We start from the raw sequence: 23991 nt of genomic DNA on the forward strand, positions 1-23991 counted from the left end.
GGAGTTTGAAAGCTCATAAATAGCTCATTAATCAGGGCTATTTGTTTTTTAATTTTTGCAAGTGGGGGAGGGGCAGCTCAACACGGGTAATAATAAAGATAGTGAGTATTGACCCTTTTTTCCATGTACTTATACATCATGGACTATTATTATATCATGGATTATTAGATTAAATAAAGGCGAAAATCAGCTAACCTGTGTGTCAATAAATATCCAGTATCCATTCGTGACGTGTTTGTCATCATATCTTTGCATATTGTACTCACATAGCAAGTATCACCAGTTGTAAGTTCCAAAATTTCTCTTAAACAAAAGTTTGTTTCTACTCCTTTGTAAATTGCTCTCTTATTTTTCAAAATTCTCTCAGGTGACCATTCCATATATTGTCCTAAGTTAGTTATTTCACCAAAAGTAACATTTTTAATGAGCGAACGAAACCATTTATGGGAATCCAACAGTTTTGTTTCAACTGAAAGAGAATCAATTTTAATTTTTGGATATAAATATAAAATTTGGAAAAACATAAGCAGTACCCTTTCTTTTGTATTTTCGCAGCCTTCCTCCTTCGGAGTCGGGCTCTTTCGCCAAAATATGAAAATGAACTCCAGTAGTTTTTAGGCAATACGTTTTAAGCAAAATTATCGATAATTTTAATATACTACTTATGTAATTACTCCCGATAGTTCTGGATCCCGCGTAAGAAAGAAAAGTTTATTAATAGCAAGCTGAAAATTTGTTAATGTCTTAGCGGTATCTAGTCGGACAAACTTTGATGCACGGGAACACTGGAGCAGGGGAAGTTTTAATTGTGGAACATGATAAACGCGTCGTCCTGACAAGTTTATGATTGTGAAAAATAACAAATTGTTTTCAAGTTTATTCAATAGCCACCGTTATATATATATATCTCTTATGTTTAGGAAAAAGGGCCTTAAGTCAGAATTTCGCAAAAATTTTTTTTGATGCCTTCTGGACCAAAAAAATCAGCTCTTTTTATTGGTACAAACGATTTAAGTCTACCACATTATAATTCAAAGTTATTCACGATGATACAAAGGTCACAAACATTATTGTTCAATATGATATGGCAATAAGACTTAAGTCACTTTACGTCTGTTGTACCATTTGGAGAATAACTGCTATGATCTAGAAGGCATATGTCTTGACATAAGCCTTGCTGATCTTAATTTATTTTCGGTTGTTTGATCAATAGGTAAATGTTTTTATAAAAATATTGTGTATACACCGAACAATAAAAGTTTTGGCTACTAATAAATAATAATATTGATATTAGTTATATTTTAATTACTTACTAAATAGTTGTCTATTTTCTAACACAGCACTTTTTTATTTTAGTTGTATTGGCAAAATCCGCAAATATTTTGTATCTGATGCATGCTTATAATAAATTTAAAATAGTAGAAATGAAACAAAACGAATTTTTGGACTTCGCAGAACTTTTAAAAGGTCCATTAGTCCAAAAACACAAGAATAACAGCGGTGAGCATTTTTTATGGCGTGAGTGCCAATGGTTGATGGCCGGATATTCGGTCAATTCGATTTTAATACATCTCTAAAATGTGATACACCTTTTAAGCGTATATCGTTAAGAAGGAGAGGTCGCGGTCACACAAAAGAAAAAAAGAAAGATCTATTAGATCTCATTAATTTGATACCTTCAATATTTCATAAATTTTACAAGGATCTTCCAACTACCCTAAATATAACGGAAATTGATCCAGATCTTGAAGAAATAGATCCAGAGATTTGAAAGACTGTTGTTATAATAATCATTTTTATTTTCTAGATTTGGTTTACTTTTATTTTACTTTTTTATTTTTATGAATAATTATTTGTTAAAAAAACATATTCATTTGTCAATATTTTGTCAGTAAAATATTTAATGCTGCTTTGGTTTTAATTCCCAATCCATTATAATCATAGTCTAAGAGTTGGGAGCGGATTTTGTACGTGATAAGTAATATGGACAAACTATACGGGAATATGTTGAATTAGTTGTGTACATGACTTTCCCCAACAGGTGGAAACCAGAGTGGGGGACGAGGGTAGTTATAAGGGGTCAAAGTCGCGGTTTTTATTATTTTTTTTGACGCTCGTGATCGAGATATTGCACCAATTTGGGAACAAGTAGGTCATGACGTAACTAAGTAAAATCTCCAGGTCCCCAACTCTGGTTTCCGTCCCTGGAGATTTTGCTTAGTTACGTCATGATCTACTTACTTCCAAATTTTTGTTCACTATCTCGATCACGAACGTCAAAAAAATTTCTTATAATTTTTATATTCACCCCTGCCCCCACCTCTTTGTCGGCCACGCAGCGTTCCGACCCTGGAGATTTTACTTAGTTACGTCATGACCTACTTATTCCCAAATTTTGGTGCACTATCTCGATCATGAGCGTCACAAAAAAAAATAATAAAAGCTGCGACTTTGACCCCTTATAACTACCCTCGATCCCCATTCTAGTTTCCGCCTCTGAAGATTTTACTTAGTTATGTCATTTTCTACTTATTCCCAAATTTTGGTGCACTATCTCAATCACGAGCGTCGCAAAAAAACCCCTTATAATTTTTATTTTCACCCCTACCCCCACCCCTACCCCCACCCCTTTGTCGGCTACTCAGCCTTCCGCCCCTGGAGATTTTACTTAGTTACGTCATGACCTACTTATTCCCAAATTTTGGTGCACTATCTCAATCACGAGCGTCACAAAAAAAATAATAAAACCGCGAATTTGATTCGTACCCTCGTGCCACACTCTGTTTTCCGCCTCTGGAGATTTTGCTTAGTTACGTCATGATCTATTTTCTCCCAAATTTTGGTTTACTATTTCGATCACGAACGTCACAAAAAATCCCTTATAATTTTTATATTCACCCCTGCCCCCACCCCTTTGTCGGCCACGCAGCGTTCCGCCCCTGGAGATTTTACTTAGTTGCGTCATGATCTACTTATTACCAAATTTTGATGCACTATCTCGATCATGAGCGTCACAAAAGAAATAATAAAAACCGCGACTTTGATCCCTTATAACTACCCTCGTCCCCCACTCTGGTTTCCGGCCGTTGAGAAAAATCATGTACACAACTAATTCAACATATCACCGTATAGTTTTTCCATATTACTTATTACGCACAAAATCCGCTTCTATCTCTCCGACTATCACTTTCAATGGTAGATACACAAAAATATAGATATAGAAAAGTTGCGGTCATTAGGTCTTAAGTCAGTAAATAGTAAGATATATATGTCTTAAGTGCATTTAAAATATTAAAAGTCTACGAAAATCGTCTTCTTGCTATAATTATCATTTTATGGTACATTGAATGATACTATTGTACTAAATTGGTTAAAGGTAACATGTGCGATTTATAACAATTTTTGAAACATTCAAGTATTCCCCCTGTAAACTTTGATTTTATGACTTAAGTCCTTTTTCCCAAACATCAGAGATATACGAAAAAATGTTTGTCCGACAAAAATGTTGGGCATTTTAACGAGTCTGACACGTAGAACATGTCACATCACAGGAATTATATTGGTGATAAATAACAGTCTGATTTTTGCATGAGAGTTTAATGAAAGGTTAAAAAATCAATTGGAAGTTCTGTCCGACAAAATTAATGGGAAGCTATAGATTAAACATGTAAGCTATTGACAAAAATGCTGGTGATAAATAGCAAGCTAATTTTGTTTTTTTTTTATGTACAAATTATATTTTGTAAAGCAAAAAATTATATGTCAGACAAAAAGTTTAGGTAAATCGAAGGAAATAAATAAAAATTCATTTTTTCATAATGACTTAGTCGCATATTGATAAAGCTATTTTAGTTGTATATTATTACAAGAATAAAAACCGCTAAACGCCGTAAAAATGAGTGGCGCATACAATATTCCAGCTACAAAAGATCTGATATGAATATTACGTGGCGTGAAAATGTATTTTCATTTTGATTCAAAACAAAATTCTAGTTTTATTTTAAAAGATTTTTCCATAATATTTGCTAAATTTGAAGTAAAACGCGCCGCAAAAGAGTAACTTTGAAACAGTTTGAATTTTGAAACTCTTTTTTGGCGCGTTTACTTCAAATTTAGCAAATATTATGGAAAAATCTTTTAAAATAAAACTAGAATTTTGTTTTGCATCAAAATGAAAATACATTTTCGCGCCACGTAATATTCATATCAGATCTTTTGTAGCTGGAATATTGTATGCGCCACTCATTTTTACGGCGTTTAGCGGTTTTTATTCTTGTGTCAGGAGTTTTTCAAAGTTATTTAAAAATTACATGTATGAAGTTGAATGCAATGTTCCTCGATTACACGTTAAGCTTTATAAATGGTCGCCTTTGTCGCATTATCTCCGAAATGATTTAGTGTAAATCGAATGTACACTAGATTTTTTTCTATTCGAAATAGATTGAAAAAAATATTGGGATGGCCGGTAAATGAACTCGGATTGCCCGTTGCCAGATCAAATTTAGCGTCGTAATCACTACAACTACATAAACCATTTCGGGAATAATCGTTAATTGGATTTTACTTTTGTAGCTTAATAACTTTAAAACAACTTAACCGATTTTGATCACTAAACATGAGTTTGAAACGTATTGACAAGTGTTATCTGATTCATCTAAGGTCAAGTATGATAACTGAAGCTATTACAGGAATTATTGAGCTTGAAAAACCGTTTTTCCCATACGAAAGAGATTTGATCATACTTATGAAGCTTATAACTTAGAAATTCGAATTTTCCCGGTTATGAGGTATACACCGTTAGATTCGTCTAGAGTCCTTCTACAAACGCTCAGTTATTGGCGCAATTCGTAGGTTGAAATTTTGAGTAATTGTCGAAAAACCAAAATTTTCAAAGTTTAGTTTTTCAGTTTTTCGGCTTTACTGAGCCGTGTGTATGTCTGATCCTGACGGCTTGAACATTATTTGAAAGCATAACTCAACTCTATTGATTTGGTGTATTTGCGATTTTCCTGTCTCTTCTTGAACCGAAGATATATACCCCCAAAAACAATGCCGTTTTGTACCTACCAAGTCCTATAACTGGCTTATTGGTGGTCAAAAGTCACAAACTACGCCGGTTCTGAATCGACCCTCACCCCCTCTTCAAATATAGAAAAAAAATTTTAATCGGTGTAACTTTTCCACACACATTCATAAATACAGTGGAACCCCGATAAGTCGGCCCCCGATAACCCGGAAGTCCGGCTAACCCGGACCGATTTTCATCAGATAAACATTTTGATTTTCAATATTTTGTATTTTTCAATTTAATTGTGGCTTATTTCCAATCAAAATAGTTAATTATCAGACAATCCTTTCAACAATAAAAATGTATGTAATATAATATTTGAGAGATAATGTGTCTAGACTCTCTGTGTCGTGTACTTATGTGTGTAATTTGAACACGAGATTAAAAATGACTCGTAGTACACGCCGCAAAAACAACAGCCAGCTGTCTGTAGTATCTATTCCTTTTTATTTCAAACTGTCAGCATTGTTTAGGAAAGACTATTTAAAAAATTCTTTTATAAACAATGGTCTTTAGTATTGTGTGTCTGGTATTGTTCTGCTTACGTTTGGGTTTGGTGTTTTTTTTAGTAATTTTAATGAGTAGGTAATACTGTGCATATTTATAAATATATTTCATGTTATTTCAATTCTAACGGAGTTTATCTGTAAGTACATATACCGTATTTTATTAATTTTTACCATATTCTCCGGCTATCTCGGATTTTCGATAACCCGGATCGGTCGTGGTCCCGATTAATCCGAGTTATCGAGGTTCCACTGTACATACATATACATATCCACAAACATTTTACCCTTTTTAAATAAAAATTGAGTCATACTTCTGAGCTCGGTAACTTTTGAATGGTACAACCGATTTTCAAAATTAGACATGCGTTGGAAAGGTAATGATCAGTACTATCAGAAACCGCAAAAGTTGGACTTAAATTTTTCAAAATTTTTGGGAGTTTTGGGGACGAGAACGAAAAACAGACCCTAAATAAGAAGGGCCGTAAAATCCACAGCCTTGGACTAAAATGGATGGTTGACATATGGATAGGTGAGTATTTTCCTGAACTTTTGTATGAGAGTTGGCCCAATTTTCAATTCAGTCAGATTTAGAAAATCTAAAATTTCGTGTATACAGCGTGTCTACTTAAGTTGGAAACATATGGGAAACTTTTTTATTATTAATTTTACGAAAAAAAGTTATTCTTTATAAAAAGTTCTGCATGCCCCAAAACCTAAGATTCAATCATCAGATATCAAATTTCCTCAATATTATACGAGGTATGTCAAAGAATATGAATTTCGGTCAAGGATAAAGTACCTTTATTTCTCTCAATATCGAAAATTCTTATGATAAAAAGTTGTTTGGAATTAAAAACTAAGATCAAATATGCAATTACATGCTTCTAATTGGAAAAAAAATTCTCAAATTTATGGATACCCAACATCGTTTTTAATTATTACAAATATGATAACTCATTGTATGAAAAAAAGTTATTCTTTATAAAAAGCTTTGCATGGTCTAAAATCTAAGACACAACCATGATACATCAACTTTTATTAATTTTATACGAGGTGTGTCAAAAAATATGAAATTCGCTCAAGATTATAGTACCTTTATATTTCACAATATTTCAATTAGAAGGATGTTATTGCATATTGAAACATAGTTTTTAATTCTAAACAACTTTTTTAATAACCGTTTTCAATATTGTGAAAAATAAAGCTACTATACTCTTGAGTGAAATTCATATTTTTTGACATACCTCGTATAAAATGAAAAAAATGTGATATGTGATATCTCATGGTTGCATCTTCGGCCTTAGGATAAACGGAGCTTTTTATAAAGAATACCTTTTTTTTCGTAAAAGTAATAATAAAATAGTTATCGTATGTGTAATAAATAAAAACGGAGTTTTATCAATAAATTTGAGAAAAATTTGGAAAATATTTTTATTCAATTAGAAGCATGTAATTGCATATTTGATCTTAGTTTATATTTCCAAACAACTTTTCATAATAAGAATTTTCGATATTGAGAGAAATAAAGGTATTTTACTCTTGAACGAAGTTCATATTTTTTGACATACCTCGTATAATATTGACAAAATTTGATATCTAATGATTGAATCTTAGGTTTTAGAGCATGCAGAACTTTTTATAAAGAATAACTTTTTTTCGTAAAATGCATAACAAAAAAGTTTCCCATATGTTTCCAACTTAAGTAGACACGCTGTATATAGTGTAGCGTGTAGGGGTATTGTGCGCCACTGGCGAGAACTGCCGTTCTCTGGTAATTTATATTCACATACTTGCATTTGTATATACATACATGCTCACTCCAAAAACATTGAGGTAAGTACCAATGGATGTATATATTGCAAAAAAATTATTTTTTTGGGTGGAATTTGTTCTAGATTTTCTAAAAATGATAAAAAATGTCATAGAACATGTGAAAGCAATCTCTTAGAGGGTTTTCTAATTAGGCGCCTCAGAAAGTATGTAAAATTTCCTACAAAAAACGTTGTATACATTTTTTTCCATAATCAAATCTTAACCCTGTAAACGACGTTAAAAAATGTGAAGAGTGTAAGAATTCGGTGCTTAGAAGCATATACGTAAATATGACACATGTTTAAAAGTATGTATGTATATGTAGAAAGCTGCATTTGTCTGTGTGACACTTTGTGCTCTATACTATACAAAGTAGTATTTGAAAGTACAGTATCCGTTATAAGCGGATCTCCTTATATCAGACAACAATAATATTGAAATGCTTTGATGCCTCTTACGTAGTTTATTAGGTGTCGATGGTCGACCTGAACAATGAGACTTCACCATCGTAAATTGTAAATTTTCTACAATATTCAATATCGGTCGATAGATAATCAGAAAGAGGTTTATTACAGGCGGTGGAGTTTATTGCAGCACTGGCCTCGATAATAACACATATGTTGGACATTTCTATATACAGACAGTTAGTGTATTTATTTATAGCTATTACTACATAACACAATAGATGATAGATGAGTAGATGATATGAAGAGCATGTTAAGGAAGCTAGAGGTAAAATCGGCAGAAGTGGGTCTTAAAATCAACACGAATAAGACAGTAGAGATGAGAATAGGAGTAACTAACTGTGATAAACTATACATCAACCAACAATGGTGGAGATATGTAGATGATGTGTTTTCAATATGGCCTCATAGATCAGAATTGTTGGATACATTCCTGAATATTATAAACGATCAAGAAGAGACAATAAAATTTACAATGGAAAAGGAATACAATAACACTTTACCTTTCAAATCAAATCACAACATCAACGTTAAAAAGGGAATCATTAAATCCTTATATGATAGAGCCAAAATTACTTGTTCTAACGAAAATTCATTTTTAAAAGAAAAACAATTGATAACATCTGTTTTATTAAAAAATGATTATCCTTTATCGTTTATAAATAAGGAATTGTCAAGATTGGATCGAATGGAACAGAACAACTTAGAACGGGATCCTACAACATTCACAAGAAATAATACGCGGAAAATAACAATACCATATATAAAAGGACTATCCGAGAAACTTAAAACAATAGGAAATAAATTCAACATTTCAACAACATTCAAAACCACAAACACATTGAGATCTATTCTATCTAAAACTAAACCTAGCAATGAACAAGAAAGAACAAAGAATTGCATTTATAAAATACCTTGTGAATGCGAACAATTTTATTTAGGTGAAACATCAAGACCATTAAACGTTAGAATAAGTGAACATCAGTCTTATATTAAAAATAGAGAATTTGATCGATCTCAAATATGTCAACACGCATGGGATAATGAACATAGAGTTCAGTGGAGAGATTCAAGTATAGTCCTGAAAGAAGCAGATAGTAAAAAGAGAAAAATCAAAGAAGCGGCTCTAATTATGCTAAATGAAACCAATTGTGTCGCAAATTCTCGGTAGAATGCAGTAGGATGTGGTTACCCATACTGAAAGAGGAAGTCAATAGAAAGAAAATACCACGATTAGTAAGTCAATAATATATCGAGTTAGTACAAATTTTATGTTTTAGTATTACTTATTGTATAACTATGTATTATTAATATTATTTATAATTTAAACATATTAAAGTCAGAATTTGATATTAGTTTTTTGAAGGTAAATTAAATGACGGAAATGTAAATAAAATCCAAGTTTTTGTAAATAGATGTCTACGTAAAATTATAAAGGTATATTGGCCCAATACCATAACAAATGTTAGAGAACCCATCAGAACAACAATAAAGAGGAAAATATGGAACTGGCTGAGTCACACCCTGAGGAAAGAAAATGCAGACATAACAAAACAGGCACTCAAATGGAATACAGTTGGACGAAGAAGCAGAGGATGCCCGACCAAAACATGGAGGAGTACCATTGAAGAAGACCACAAAAGTATGAAGAAAACCTGGGGAGAAATAGCAACAATGGCCAGAAATAGGGGAGAATGGAGAAGCTTCGTGGATGCCCTATCTCATTCATGGAGTAACAGGATTGCATATATATATATATATATATATGGCTCACAAATGATAGGAAGCCCGCTACAACCTGCCGATGAATGGAAGCCCGCGGTTTACGCGGTAAGGGGATTGTAGCACTGTCTTATTCCTACAGTCTTACGAAGCCCACTCGTATAAACGCGTTCACAGTGTATATGGATTACGCATTATACGAAGCCCGACGATGTTGCCATGTTTTAATTTACGTTTAAATAATACGACTGTTCTACGAGATCCTTATATGTGTATATAAGTCGTCATATTGCCTGTTATAAGAAGCCCAATTCTATTCAGCAATCTATACGAAGCATTTTAGAAGAGTCAAGATAGAACGAAAAGATGCATTGTTTCGGAGCAATTCAAACAAGATTATCTTTTTCTAAAACTTTTTTTGTTAGTTTATATACATGTTAAAGTAAAAAGTTCTACTCACAGATTTTGCCGCTAATTGTTTATTATTTGTTTAAACAATAACAATAATTGTTTTGTACAGTGTGTCCAATTAACACGTTGACGGACACTGCGCCAAATGTATAAGCAAGTGTTGTGACACTATATGTATTTTGCAAAGTAGAATAGGGAAAAATTCAACGTATATAGACGTTGTGTCACATTACATCAATGGAAATTAGACGACTATAGACGTTCTGTTCGTCAACGTGAAAAGTTGTGCATGGTCTAAATTAAAAATAGAACCATCAGTTCATTTTTTTAAGCCATATACGAGATATTATGTCAAAAAATATGAATTTTACTCAAGAGTAAAGTAGCTTTATTATTCAAAATATTAAAAATTGTTGTAATGAAAAGTTGTTTGGAATTAAGAACTATATTCTAATATGCCATTTCATCTTTCTAATTAAAAAAAAGTTGAATTTTTTTAATTATGGATATACAACATTATTTTCAGTTATTTCAATTATGATAACTCTTTTATTATAGACCAGTAAGGATCTGTGAAAAAACGTCTATTTTTGGATGTGAAAGGTGGCATTCGAATTTTTGCAGATAAAGTAAGGTGATAACTTCGTTAATAATAATTTACTTATGCTCCTTCTCAAATATGTCCGGAACATTAATAAAAAAAATAAAATATTTAAAAATTCGAAAAACGTCGATTTTTTTCTGTTTCTTTGCTTATAACTTTAAAACGATTCGTTTTGGAACAAAGTCGTAGAAAAATAAAATAAAGATAATTGAATTTTGTATGATATCGGACTGGTCAGAAATGTCTTAACTTATAACTTTTTCTGCAATATAGCAATAAATACAAAATAAGGGGGCAAAATATGCCTGTTGTTATTCAATGTTTTTAACCACTTCGGTGGTACTTAGAACCTTAGTAATTCACTTAGGAAATTCAGTATCGATTTAGCATTCGAAGCGAACAGTTCGTTTTTGCGTGTGTGATCGGTGAAAATTAGTTTTGGTGAGTCGGTAATTAATAAAATGGAAGTCAATACCATTGGCAAAGGACATCCACCCGATCGGGGAGGGACGATAAATATTAATAATATGGAACTGGATCAGGAGGAAAAACAAACACAAATAAGTCAAAATGCAAGTTCACAGGTACAAAAGGTAGCAAAAACACAATCAAATAACTTTTTTCCAGTTTATCAGGTAAGCGATAACAATAATTCTAATGAAAACCAGTTGCTAATTAAACCTATTAAAAATAAATATACACAAGGAGACCAAGGACCGTATTTTGTCTATTTACAAAACCGAAACGGGCACATTGGCCGTCTACATCGAATCGCCACCGCGCGTCTTGTGCTTTCTGCAGAACCTACGGTAAGAGATAATATAGTTCACATCAGCGTTATTGGTAGAAATAAAGTTAGAATTGAATGTAATTCATATAAAAGCGCAAATATTTTAATTGATAGTAAAAATTTATTAGAAAAAGATTATGACATATACATTCCTAATTTTATGGTACAAAAAAGTGGAGTAATTAAAGGGGTCGATAAAGGTATCTCAGAAAACGAATTAAAGGACATTATTGTTTGTAAATATGGTAATTTTAAGGTATTAAGTGTAAAAAGAATGAAAAGAAAATCAAACAACGAGCTGATAGAGACGGGTACGATAGTGGTGACTTTTAGAGGACAAATGATACCAAAAGAAGTTATCATTGAGAGAATGATATATCAAGTCGAAACCTATATACCGAGAGTAATACAATGCCTAAATTGTTTAAGGTATGGCCACGTCACTGGTCAATGTAGAGGGAAAAAAAGATGCGGACAATGTGGACAGGAGCATGAATCTGAAGCATGTGAGTTAACAGAGCCTACTTGTTTATTCTGTTTTGGAAAACACTCAGCACTGGACCGAGCAAAATGTCCTGAGTTTGAGAAACAAAAGGCTATCAAATATCTTATGGTAAACGAAAATATGGCATTTGAAGAAGCAAAATTAAAATACAGTAATAGTTATACCTCAGCCTTAAAAACATCAAATGCAGGAAATAGATATACAATAACAACAAAAAGAAAATGGAGCGAAGCCACTCAAAATAAATCGGTTTACCCATATTCGGAAGAACATGAAAATATTTTAAACAATCCTAGCACCTCTGCGTACCCGCCTCTACCAATTCCTAAGAATATTCCAATGTATCACAAACAGGTAACACAAAATAACCAAACAACAAACAAAAACCTTAGTGAAAATATATTAACAATTTTTAAAAATATATTAGGTAAAAAACTTTTGCCGACAGAAAATAAACAAATTATGGAAGAATTTAAAGATAGTCTAGAAAAATTTTTAAATGGATCTAACAAGTAAAAAAATCTTACAGTGGAATTCACGATCGATAATACACAATAAGGGACATTTCGAAAAATATATATTTGAAAATAAATTTTTGGCTATATTATTGAGTGAAACTTGGTTGAAACCAAACACAAACATAAATTTTTCTCGATATAATATATTTCGCGAAGATAGACCGCAAGGTTTTGGAGGGGTCGCAATATTATTAAATAAAAACATAAATTTTCAGAATAACTTAGATTTTTATAAAATAAATAATGTAATGTGTGTTGCAGTACAAGTCATTTTAAATCAAAATATTTTAAATCTATATTCTCTATATGCAAAACCTAAACTAGGTATATCGAAAAATGAGTGGGTCAGGTTCTTTAATAGTTTAAACAAACCATTTTTAGTGGGGGGAGACTTCAATTGCCATAATAAAATATGGGGATGTGATGAAACTGATCGCGAAGGGATAAATCTTTTTGAAGCTATGGAAGAATGTGGACTTAATTTCTTAAATGACGGTTCGGAAACATTAATTCGGAGGTCCATGAATAAAAATAAGTCAGCTATAGATCTAACAATTTGCTCAAGAGATATCTATTATAAATGCTCTTGGCACACAGAAAATATGAGTCTGGGTTCAGACCATTATCCAGTAGTTATCGAATTTGCACATGATAGTAATGTAAATACCTGTTTTGATAATAATGATATAATTAGAAATAGAATTAAATGGGATATTAAAAAAGCGGATTGGACAGTTTTCTCTTACTTGTTAAGCAATAAACAAAAAGACAATATAGGACAAAATACAGAACAAGAATATCAAATGTTTTATGATTCTATAAATGATGCTAGTAAAATTAGCATTCCAGAGAAGAGAAAAGTGACCAATGCAAAATTTAATAAACCATGGTGGAATAATGAATGTAGGGATGCTATTAGACTACAAAAAGAGGCCTTTTTACAATTTAAAAGAATATCTAATCACGAAAATTACTTAAAATATCAGCAAGCAGAAGCATATAAAAAAAGAATTATTTTAAATAGTAAAAGAGCCTCATGGAAAAATGTATGTAATAGTTTGAACAAAAATACACCGATAGGTAAAATATGGAGTGAGATTAGAAAATTAAAAAACGCCTATAATCCACCTAAAAATCCAATAGTTGAAAATGAATGGATCGAACTATTCTTTAACAAAATTGCCAGACCTTGGGTCCTAGAGGAAGAAATTACATGTACAACGAACAGTACAATCACTGAAGACAGTAAATTTCTAACAGAATTATTTAATTTGGAAGAGCTTAAAAATTGTTTAAAAAACAATAACAACTCAGCTCCAGGAAAGGACAGTATTCACTATAGTATGCTATATAATTTGCCTATCCAAAGAAAAATACAACTACTAAATATAATAAACCGCATATGGACAAGCATGGAAGTTCCAAACTCATGGAAAGAATATATTATAGTCCCAATTCTCAAGCAATACAAACCCGCAAATTGTCCTGATTCATACAGAGGCATTTCGCTATCGTCATGTATCTTGAAAACATTGGAGAGAATGATTAAACAAAGATTAGAATTTTGGCTGGAGAAAAATTCTCGACTCTCTCCAACACAATTTGGATTCCGAAAATCATGTTCAACAATGGAAAACTTATCACACTTGGTACTAGATGTTTACAACTCATTTTCTACTAATAAGTCAGTTGTAGCTACATTTATAGACGTCGAAAATGCATATGACAATGTTAATCTGGTAAGCCTGTATCACCAAATGAAGAAAATAGGAATCCCAGATATACTATGCTGGAGAATTTATAAACTTTACAGTAATAGAATCTTGTATATCCAAATTGGGAATAAACTATTAGGTCCCAGAATATCAAACATTGGGATACCTCAAGGAAGTATTCTAAGCCCAATATTATATGCTATTTATACTTCGGATATAGGTAAAAGCATATCAAATAGTACCCAAGGTAAAATATTACAGTTTGCAGATGACATATGTATTTACGTAGACCAAAACGAGATAGAAAAGGGCTGCAAAATAATAAATGAAGTATACAGTTGTTTACTTGAAGACTTGTATCACTTAAATTTAACAATATCTTTAAATAAAACACAAATTTGCATATTCTCCAGAAAGCAAAAACTTCCCGAACTAGTAAAAATACAAAACGTCCAGTTCAAAGTTCAACCTAAAATTAAGTATTTGGGGATGATATTAGATAGAAAACTGAGCTGGAAAGACCATATTGAATACATTGTGACAAGAGCTGAAAAAGGTTATAATGCATTACGAGCAGTAAGTCACATAACTTGGGGAGCAGATGCCAATATTTCATTAATAATGTACAGATCATACATAAGATCTATTTTAGATTATGGATGCATATTTTATAATCAGGCAGCCAAAACTCATCTTAAAAAAGTAGACGTGTTATCAAATAAATGCCTTCGATTATCTATCGGAGCTCTCATAAGCACCCCATTGTCAAATTTAAGTATAGAGTGTAATGAACCACCACTATACCTAAGAAGAAAAACTCTATGCGAAAAGTTTATACTTAAAAGTATTGCTAAAGAGAGTTTAATAGGGGATAAGTGTCAAAAACTTTTTATACATGACCTAACGAGTGAATACTGGAAGAAAAAACCTTCTTTACTACTTGCTGAAACATATAACAGCTTGCGCCAATTTAAAAATAAATTATACACATCAAAAATATCACCCACATTTCAAATATATCTAAATAGCACTCCTAATATACAGCCAATTTACATGAAAGATTATTCGAACTTTCCAGCGAATTTAAGGAACTCTATGTTTAATGCAGATATAGAAACACTATGCCCACAGTATTACCAAATTTATACAGATGCCTCAAAGATTAACTCTAAAGTTGCTGCTGCCATATGGGACCCTAAAACACAGTACAAAGAAGGAATAGGACTGGATGAAGATACCACGGTATTTACAGGCGAACTAATAGCAATATTGAAAGCAATGCAATACATAGCCACGATCAACAATAACAACAATAGATTCGTAATACTGTCAGATAGCAAAAGTGCTCTAAGTAAATTGGAAAAGTGGACAGGACATAACAATCATATTATTATAGAAATAATAAGAAACTTTATCGAACTCAAAGCCAAAGGCAAAGAAATATCTTTCTGCTGGATAAAAGCTCATTGCAATTTAAAACACAATGAAATTGTAGACAAACTAGCAAAGAGTGCTACAGAACTAGAAACTAACTGTGAATATAAGCTAACACTAAATGACGCATATGCTTATATTAATAACAACAAAATGAATAACTGGAAAGAATGGTATACCAACTCCAAAAAGGGACTGTATTATAAAAGTATTCAAACAGATATTCCATCTAAAGGCTGGTTTAGTGATTATCAAGGCAACAAGGTCCTCATATCATATATATGTAGACTTAGGTTTGGTCACTCCTTAGTTCCAGAACATAAATATAAAATAGGATTGTCTGACACAAACTGTTGTGAATGTGGAGAATTAGGATCCGCAGAACATATGATATTAGATTGCAAACTAAAAGAAAAAGAAGTAGAACATTTTATAAATCAAATTCATACTAAACAACACATAAGAAAACCTTTTAGTTTACAAACACTGATTGCTACAAAAGATAAAAGTATCTACGAGATCCTAATTAAACACATTAATAATATAAAACTAAAATTGTGAAATTATATATATAAGTTACCTTTGTTTACCCCATTTGTTGACCCTCCTTTCCGTGGTCTGGTCTTGTTTGATTTTGCTCTGAAAGACCCCTGAGCACTTATGTATCCCAGTTAATAATCCTTAGGTTAGGAAAAAAAGAAGAAAAAAAACACATAATAAATAAATAAAAAAATAAAAAAAAATATATAAATAAATTACAAAAAAAAATAAATTAAAATAATTAAAAAAAAAAAGAAAAAAAAGAAAAAAAAATAATAATAAAAAAAAAATATGTGTGTATATATATATAAAATAAAAAAAAAATGAAAGAAGCTATCATTAAAATAATAAGTACTTATATTTGTAAATCATTATTATCAAATAGGTCATTCATATTCAAAAATATAATGAGAGTATAACAGATATCTCTAAGATTTTAGTTAGTAAACAAATTTGGTTCGGCTAATGGATTAAGTCCACAGTCAAGAAATCCGATAGCACACACACACTTAGGAAATTCTTTGTAACATACTTAAACCGTGTACCAAATTTCATTAAAATCGACCTAATAGATTTTGCATAATAAATTTGCAATTTAAATGTTTTTAAAAAAGTTCAAATTTTTTAAAATTTTTCTGAACAAAAAGTAGACCATTTAGAAGTTGTCTAATTTTTTTACATATAAAGAGGTGCTTTACCTATCTAATACAGTTTACAGAATTAAAATCGGATTATTTAAGGGGCCTCAGCAATGTTTTAAAGTTATAAATAATTTTTTGGCTTATAAACAAATAGCTTTGTTTAATAATAAACAATTAATTTTTAGCAATGCAAATAATTAAAACCGGTATAATTTGATTTAAACTTTCAAATTATGTCAGCAGAATTGCTATTTTATTTTTTAATCAAAATTATTCGCGTTCAAAAATTGCACTTTTTCGATTTTTTGAAAGTTCCACTGCGTTTATCTCGAAAACTATGCATCCTACGAAAAAACTTGTAAGAACATTTTTTGCTTAGACTTACCCAAGAAATATAAAAAAATGTTTTATTTTGCGAAAAATCGATGTTATGTAATTCCTCAAGTTCTTTGTTTATAACAATTTTATTGACATCCGGATCAACTGTTACCCAAAAAAATCGTGTTCCACGGGTCAAAAAATACATAAAAATCTTGGGTAAGTCCATCTAAATAAAGGAGCGCGCAGCACCCCCTCCTGGCCACAGGACTAATTTGTTTATAAGCCAAAAAATTGTTTATAATTTTAAAACATTGCTGAGGCTGCTTAAACAATCCCATTTTAATTCTGTAAAGTGCATTAGATAGGTGGAGTGCCTCTTTATATGTAAAAAAATTGACAAATCTTTGTATATACTAGTTTTTGTTGTGCAAGATTTTAAAAAATTTTAATTTTTTAAAAAAAGTTTAGATTGCAAAATTATTATTCAAAATCTAGTAAGTCAATTTTAATGAAAATTGGTGTACGGTTTTAGCACATTACAAAAATTTTCTAAGCGAATTAGGAAGGTTCCAAGTGTAACCTAAGTGATTGAAAATAATTGAATAAGAACAGGCTTGTTTTGCCCCCTTATTTTATATTTATTGCTATTTTGCAGCAAGGGTGATTAATTAAGAGATTTTTAACCAATCGCATCTGATAGAAAATTTAATTACCTTTGTTTTATTCCTATACGACGTTGTTCCAAAATGAATCGTTTTAAAGTTATAAGCAAAAAAAGTTGAAAAAAAAACGAAATTTTTTGAAATTTTTAAATATTTTATTTTTTTTATTAATGTTCCGGGCATATTTGAGACGGAGCATTAATCAATTATTATTAACGAAGTTATCACCTAACTTTATCCGCAAAAATCTGAATGCCACCTCTCACCTCCATCTAAAAACAGATCCTTACTGGTCTATTATTAATTATACGAAAAAAAGTTATCCTTTGTAAAAAGTTCTGCATGGCCAAAGACCTTAAATACAACCATCTTATATCAATTTTGATTAATTTTATACGAGGTATGTCATAAAAGATAAATTTCGATCAAGAATAAAGTACCTTTATAGTTCACAATATTTCAATGAGAAGGATGGAATATTGGAAGATGGTTTTTAGTGTTGTTCTGAAGCTATTTTCTTGTGGCATTTTTATAATTATTTTGATTGGGAAATAAGCCACAATTAAATTGAAAAAATAATTTTATTAACGTTTAGACGCCCAAATCGGATGTCCTTGTCAAAATACAAAATATTACCGAGTAAATATTAGTAATGTTTTATATTTTGACAACGACATCCGATTTGGGCGTCGAAACGCGAATAAAATTATTTTTTCAATTTAATTGTGGCTTATTTCCCAACCAAAGATAGATTCCCAACCTAGCGACCCGGCATTGGTCGCTAGGTAGATTGTTACGCGAGTGGTCGCGCGTGAGATTTTCTCTCACATATCCAAATTTTACCTTTTTTTACAAAATAAAGTTTTTAAAACAGTTTTTAAACTTTTTTTATTAACTAATAATAAGAAAAAAAGAATGTAACCTAATATAGATAATAATATAATAAAATAAAAAGAAATAATCGGAATTAAACCAATATTAATCAATCTCCGTATCTTGATAATTTACGGCACAGCACACAAATATAACAAGAATGCTCTGGAAAAATTGATTGATGACAATTACAATTTTTTTTTACATTATTTTAGGTTTTAAGTGCCAAAATAAAATTAATTTTTATGTACAGTTCGTAACGCGGGTGGTCGCTTGATGAGAGAATGTCTCACTTGAAGCGCGCTGACTCAACAATTGGGTGATATTAGGTCAACTGAGTCACTATCTAAGCGGACGATTCTATTAGATTGTCGAGGGAGGATAGTTAGGAGACTAGAAGGAACTACAGATCTTATAATTTCCCAGAAAAAAAATTCTGTGCAATTTTCTGAAACCGTGAGAGAAAATCTCATATAACGACCACTGGCGGGTTAATGATGGTTTTTAGTTCTAAACAACTTTACATAAGCACAATTTTCAATATTGTGAAAAATAAGGGTATATTATTTAAATACTCTTGGGAAAATTCATATTTTTTTTATATACCTCGTATAAAATTGACAAAATTTGATATTAGACGGTTGTATTTTAGGTTTTAGACCCTGTAGAACATTTTATAAAGAATAACTGTTTTTCGTAAAATGAATAATAAAAGAGTTTTCCACCTACCTCTACCGAAAGTATACTTTTCCGGACCTGATTGTAGGGAGCAAAGTTGTACTTTTCCTCCCTAGGGAAGAAAAGTAAAAGTGACATCATGGTATTTCATTCATAAAAATATAACTTTTTGACGCCCTGTACAATATCTATTTTCTATTACGTAAGTTTGTATACATTTTAACGTTTATTTATAAAACACCCTGTATTTCACAGAATGGTAAAAAACTGTAAGCTGTTATTTTGATTTAACAATGTTTACATTTTTATTTTGACTTATATTTGACAGTTGACAGTTATATTGTACGTACTTATTAGTTTTAGTTCTAATAAATTTTGTTGGTTAGTTACATAAATAAATTAAGTAAACATGAAAAAATGACTTGTTATTTGAGGAAGGTGGAAAAACCATATGTATAACATGGGAGTAAAGTGCCTTTTCCTCCCTTGAATGATTACTGCCCTCCGCTACGCGTCGGGCAGTAAACTTCATTCTCGGGAGGAAAAAAAGCACTTTCCTCCCTTGTTATACAAATATCTATATGTATCATAATTGAAATAAACAACTAAAAATAATGTTGATTAGAAAAATTTTCAAATTTTTTTTTTGCCATTAGAAGGATGAAATTGCATATCAGAATATAGTTCTTAATTCCAAATAATCATGTTAAATTATATAATTTAAAATAATTTTAAAAATATCGTTGAATTTTGTTTCTATTTTGTTTTTGATTATGCTGAATCCGAATATGGCATTACAATTTGAAAATGCTTATAAAGAAGCTCTTCTACACTATGTCTGCGTACCAGAACCTGCGAACCATATTTGATACATTTTTATTACAAATTTTACGAAAAAAAGTTAATTCTTCATAAATTGCTCTGCATAGTCTAAAATCTAAAACCCAATCATCAGATATCAAGTTTTATCAAGAATAACTTTTTTCGTAAAACTGGTAATAAAAAAGTTATTAATAGGTTCGAAGTTACGCAGACATAATGTTTAAGAGCTAAACATATTTTTGTTGAAAATTTATTATTGTTCAAGCTTATTATTAAATTTATTTTGGTAAGTTTTAGAGAAAACATTTTTGATCACTTTTTATAAACAATTTTTTAGTTGGTAATTTTCGGTTTTTGTATTAGGTACATTTTTGTTATCTTTCTTAATTTTTGTCAAAAAGGAATAGTTTCATTCATAGTTTCATAGTTTCATTTCTAAAATAAAATTGAGTAAATTTTAAAAAATACATCAAATGCTTTAAAAAATCACCTATAAAATTGTAAAAAATCTTTTCAAACTTGAGTAATACCGTTTTAAAGTGCTGGTAATTCTGTAAACTACGTTTTTACTTAAAACTTACGTAAAAGTTTTCAAAAATTGCATTTTTGCGTCATATCATTTGAATTAAATTTTTGGCATTTTTTTGAATGAAACATTGTTTAGTAAGATGTTTGAAAGGTAAGTTGTGCAAATTTGAGAGCTTTATAAGAAAAATTTTATTAGTTACACATTTTTAAATAATGTTTAAACAAAATTCAGCCCACACCGTACTTATGCCCATACATTTTATTTCTTTTTATTATAACCATAAGATAGCTTAATTGTTCTTCTTTCCAATTAAGCTATCCTTTCTTGTTCCTTCTCTTAATTTTCTTCTTTCTTGTCCAATTTGTAAAATTTTATTTGATCCATTAATTAGAGAAATACACTGAAATAACTCAGCCGTGCACTTCGCTAGTTTACAGTGCGCCAATGTTTGTGAGAAGGGTGACTTTAGCGTTATAAATAAAAAATTATAGAAGCTACAGATTTAATTTTATAAAAATTTTAATCTTATATTTAGGTTTTTTTCAATAGTCTGAATTTTTCAATAGTCAAGTCAGTTTTTTTCTAAAATTTATATTTTCGGGGTTATTTAAAGAAACATCTAATTTCGCAGTTCATTTGTTTAATAAAAAATTAAGTGCCCACTTCTAGAGTAGAACTTTTTAATATGTTGTTTATTAAACATTTCTTAGGGCCATCGGTACATAATTCGCAAATATTTTAAGGCTATCCCTACTTTTTCTGTCTTTACACGGCAAATTACGTGTAGTAAAATTGTCACTGGTATGGATATGTAAACGTTACTTGACAATTTCATCATTAACTGTAAAGATGGCTTTTGAATGTTCTTGGATAACTTTTACTAGTATAATTAATTGCCTTAATTGTTAATTCAGTTAATTAATATGATTATTTCATATTTCCGACCAATAGAAAGCTACAGAAATACAAATTAAATTGATCATTTTTGATAATATCCCATCGTCAAGTATATTACGTCAGATGCCCTTCGTTGCTGTGAAAAAATACATTCAGTGACATTAATGACAATTACTGTTTTAAAACTTATAAAAGTGATGACTTTCAATCGTCAAATATTTATAACAACTGTGTGTTTAATTGTACTAATTTGTACTTACATAAATAAATTACAATAAAATTTTGGTTTTAAACAGTTTTATTCATGAAATAATCGCAGCAAATTGCAGCTCCATCTCTGAAATTATTATCGGATTGTTTCCCTCGTGCCACTTGACGTAATTTCACTCCCCTTCGGGTCGTGAAATTAATACTGTCAAAGTGTCACTCGGGAAAAATTCGATAATTTCAGAGCTCTTTTGCAATTACTACTGATAATTTTTTCACTACTTATGTATTCAGTAATAATTTATCTACTGTACAACAAAAGCTAATAATCAATCGAAAAAAGAGGAAAAGTGATAAAGTGATTTTTTAATACTTATATTGTTACTATGAAACGCTTACAATTTTGAACATCTGTAACAACACAATACTTGGATCACTGAATATATCCTGGTGTATTCTCTGCTTTGGATCTTCCATAAATAATAAACAATAAATAACTTTTTATTAAGTTCACGTCTTAAATCAATTATTTATTAAACACATTATCAATATTATTTAATCAACAACTGAAAATATTCCCAATGCCAGGTCAAATATTTAAAATTGTCACTGTCTGACTGACAATATGCTGGCAATATTCTATTTACTACTGACAAAGATTTGGAAAATATTACCACGGACATTGTGTTCATTTTTTTTCAAATCCTGAAAAAAAAAACAATAAATATTTTTGAAAAATTTAAACGCAAAATGAAAGACTAAATTATTACCGAGGGCCGAAAGTCTCTTACAATAAATAAAAAGTTTATTTTGAATGAGATATTTTGAAATTAAAAGTAACACTAAATTTTCTTTTAGTTTTTTAGCCCTGTAACTTATTAAAATAAACATTATAGAAGTTCTCAGGGACTTTCGGCCCTCGCTAATAACGTAATCTCTTATTCTGAGTTTAAAATTTTCAAAAATAATTATTAGTTTTCTCAGAATTCGAAAAAAAAAATTAATTCCATTTGAGTAGCATTTCAGCAGAAACTACGTACCCATCCCCTTAATGAAATTAAAAAACATCTATATTGTTTGATTTTTTCCGAAGGGAAAATCTATATGCATTTGTATTAAATATTTTGTATTTGTATTAAATGAGGCGCTCAGAGCAACAGTGACACAGTCCACAAATTGAGCATTTTTAGATTAATACATCAATAAAAGCAGAAAAATTGGATATATGGTTCAACAGTGGTCTACACAATCTAGCTCTATATTTGGCAAGATGGCACTACATAATGTATTGTTGCCTTGACAAATACTAAAAATACGAATGAAACAGTGGCCTAACCCTCAATTGTGTGGCTCAGACCCATCAAACAAGTATTCATCGTATCAGAATCAGAATAATACGCATAATTCATAAGAATGACTATTTTTAATTTTATAAAGTAATATTTAATAATAATAACTTTAACCCCGTCCTTGACTGAGTGGTAAGAGCGCCTACCTTTGGATCGAAAAATCCGAATGGTTGTGAGTTCGAATCTCACCAGGGTCAGAAATGTTTCATTTATTATAAATTAATAAATGAAAATAGTTTCTGTCCTTGTGGGATCGGTACTCACCGGAGGGACCGCAGACGTTCGGATACAGTTAGCGTCTCTTTGCAAAGACAATGACGTCAACTTTGCAAAGTAACAAGACACTTACTCAACACACACACACACTACACATTACACTAGGTACCTAACTGTTAAAAATTACCGTACCTACCATGCCAATGGCCATTAGTTGTCGAGGCATTGACCTTTTTTAAATAAAAAAAAAACAATAATTTAATTTGTCATATTAATTTCCTATTTGGTAGCAAATTTTGTGGCTTATTACAAACTAAAATAGTAAATTAGTAATACAAAGTATTAATTTGTATTAATTGTATCAATTAAAATAAATAATTCTTTTGCGATTCAATTTTTAAATCTTTTTTCTGTCGGTATCTTACTGTGTACAGGTAATGCTAAGAATTACCATAATCTGTTCTCGGGAGTCTTAGTACACAAGATTAATGACGATGAACGACCCAAAAATACGAAAAATGTGCATTGCCAGGTAATAATAAAAATGTTTACAAGCTAATAGTACTTTGAGGAATACGCAAAAACGTTGCCAAACTTCAGGGCTTCTTATAATCGGTAGCTCAATGTGGGCTTCCTAACGCTGCTGAACTTCTACAGAGTATATACTTTTTTTCGCAGCGCAAACTGGTGGTAGATACCATGAA

The 23991-nt window shown here is 30.7% G+C and overlaps 1 protein-coding gene across 1 annotated transcript in view; it reads right to left on the bottom strand.

Moving 5' to 3' along the window:
• The window catches only part of LOC114332424 (UPF0764 protein C16orf89 homolog), a 187176-nt gene that overhangs the window by 64403 nt on the left and 98782 nt on the right, over positions 1-23991 (bottom strand). The window contains exon 3 of the mRNA XM_050650375.1: positions 196-469. Coding sequence (XP_050506332.1) covers positions 196-469 — 274 coding nt within the window. The remainder of the gene's footprint in view (positions 1-195; positions 470-23991) is intronic.

Source organism: Diabrotica virgifera, chromosome 5, assembly GCF_917563875.1.
Source record: "Diabrotica virgifera virgifera chromosome 5, PGI_DIABVI_V3a".
Lineage (NCBI taxonomy): Eukaryota > Metazoa > Arthropoda > Insecta > Coleoptera > Chrysomelidae > Diabrotica > Diabrotica virgifera.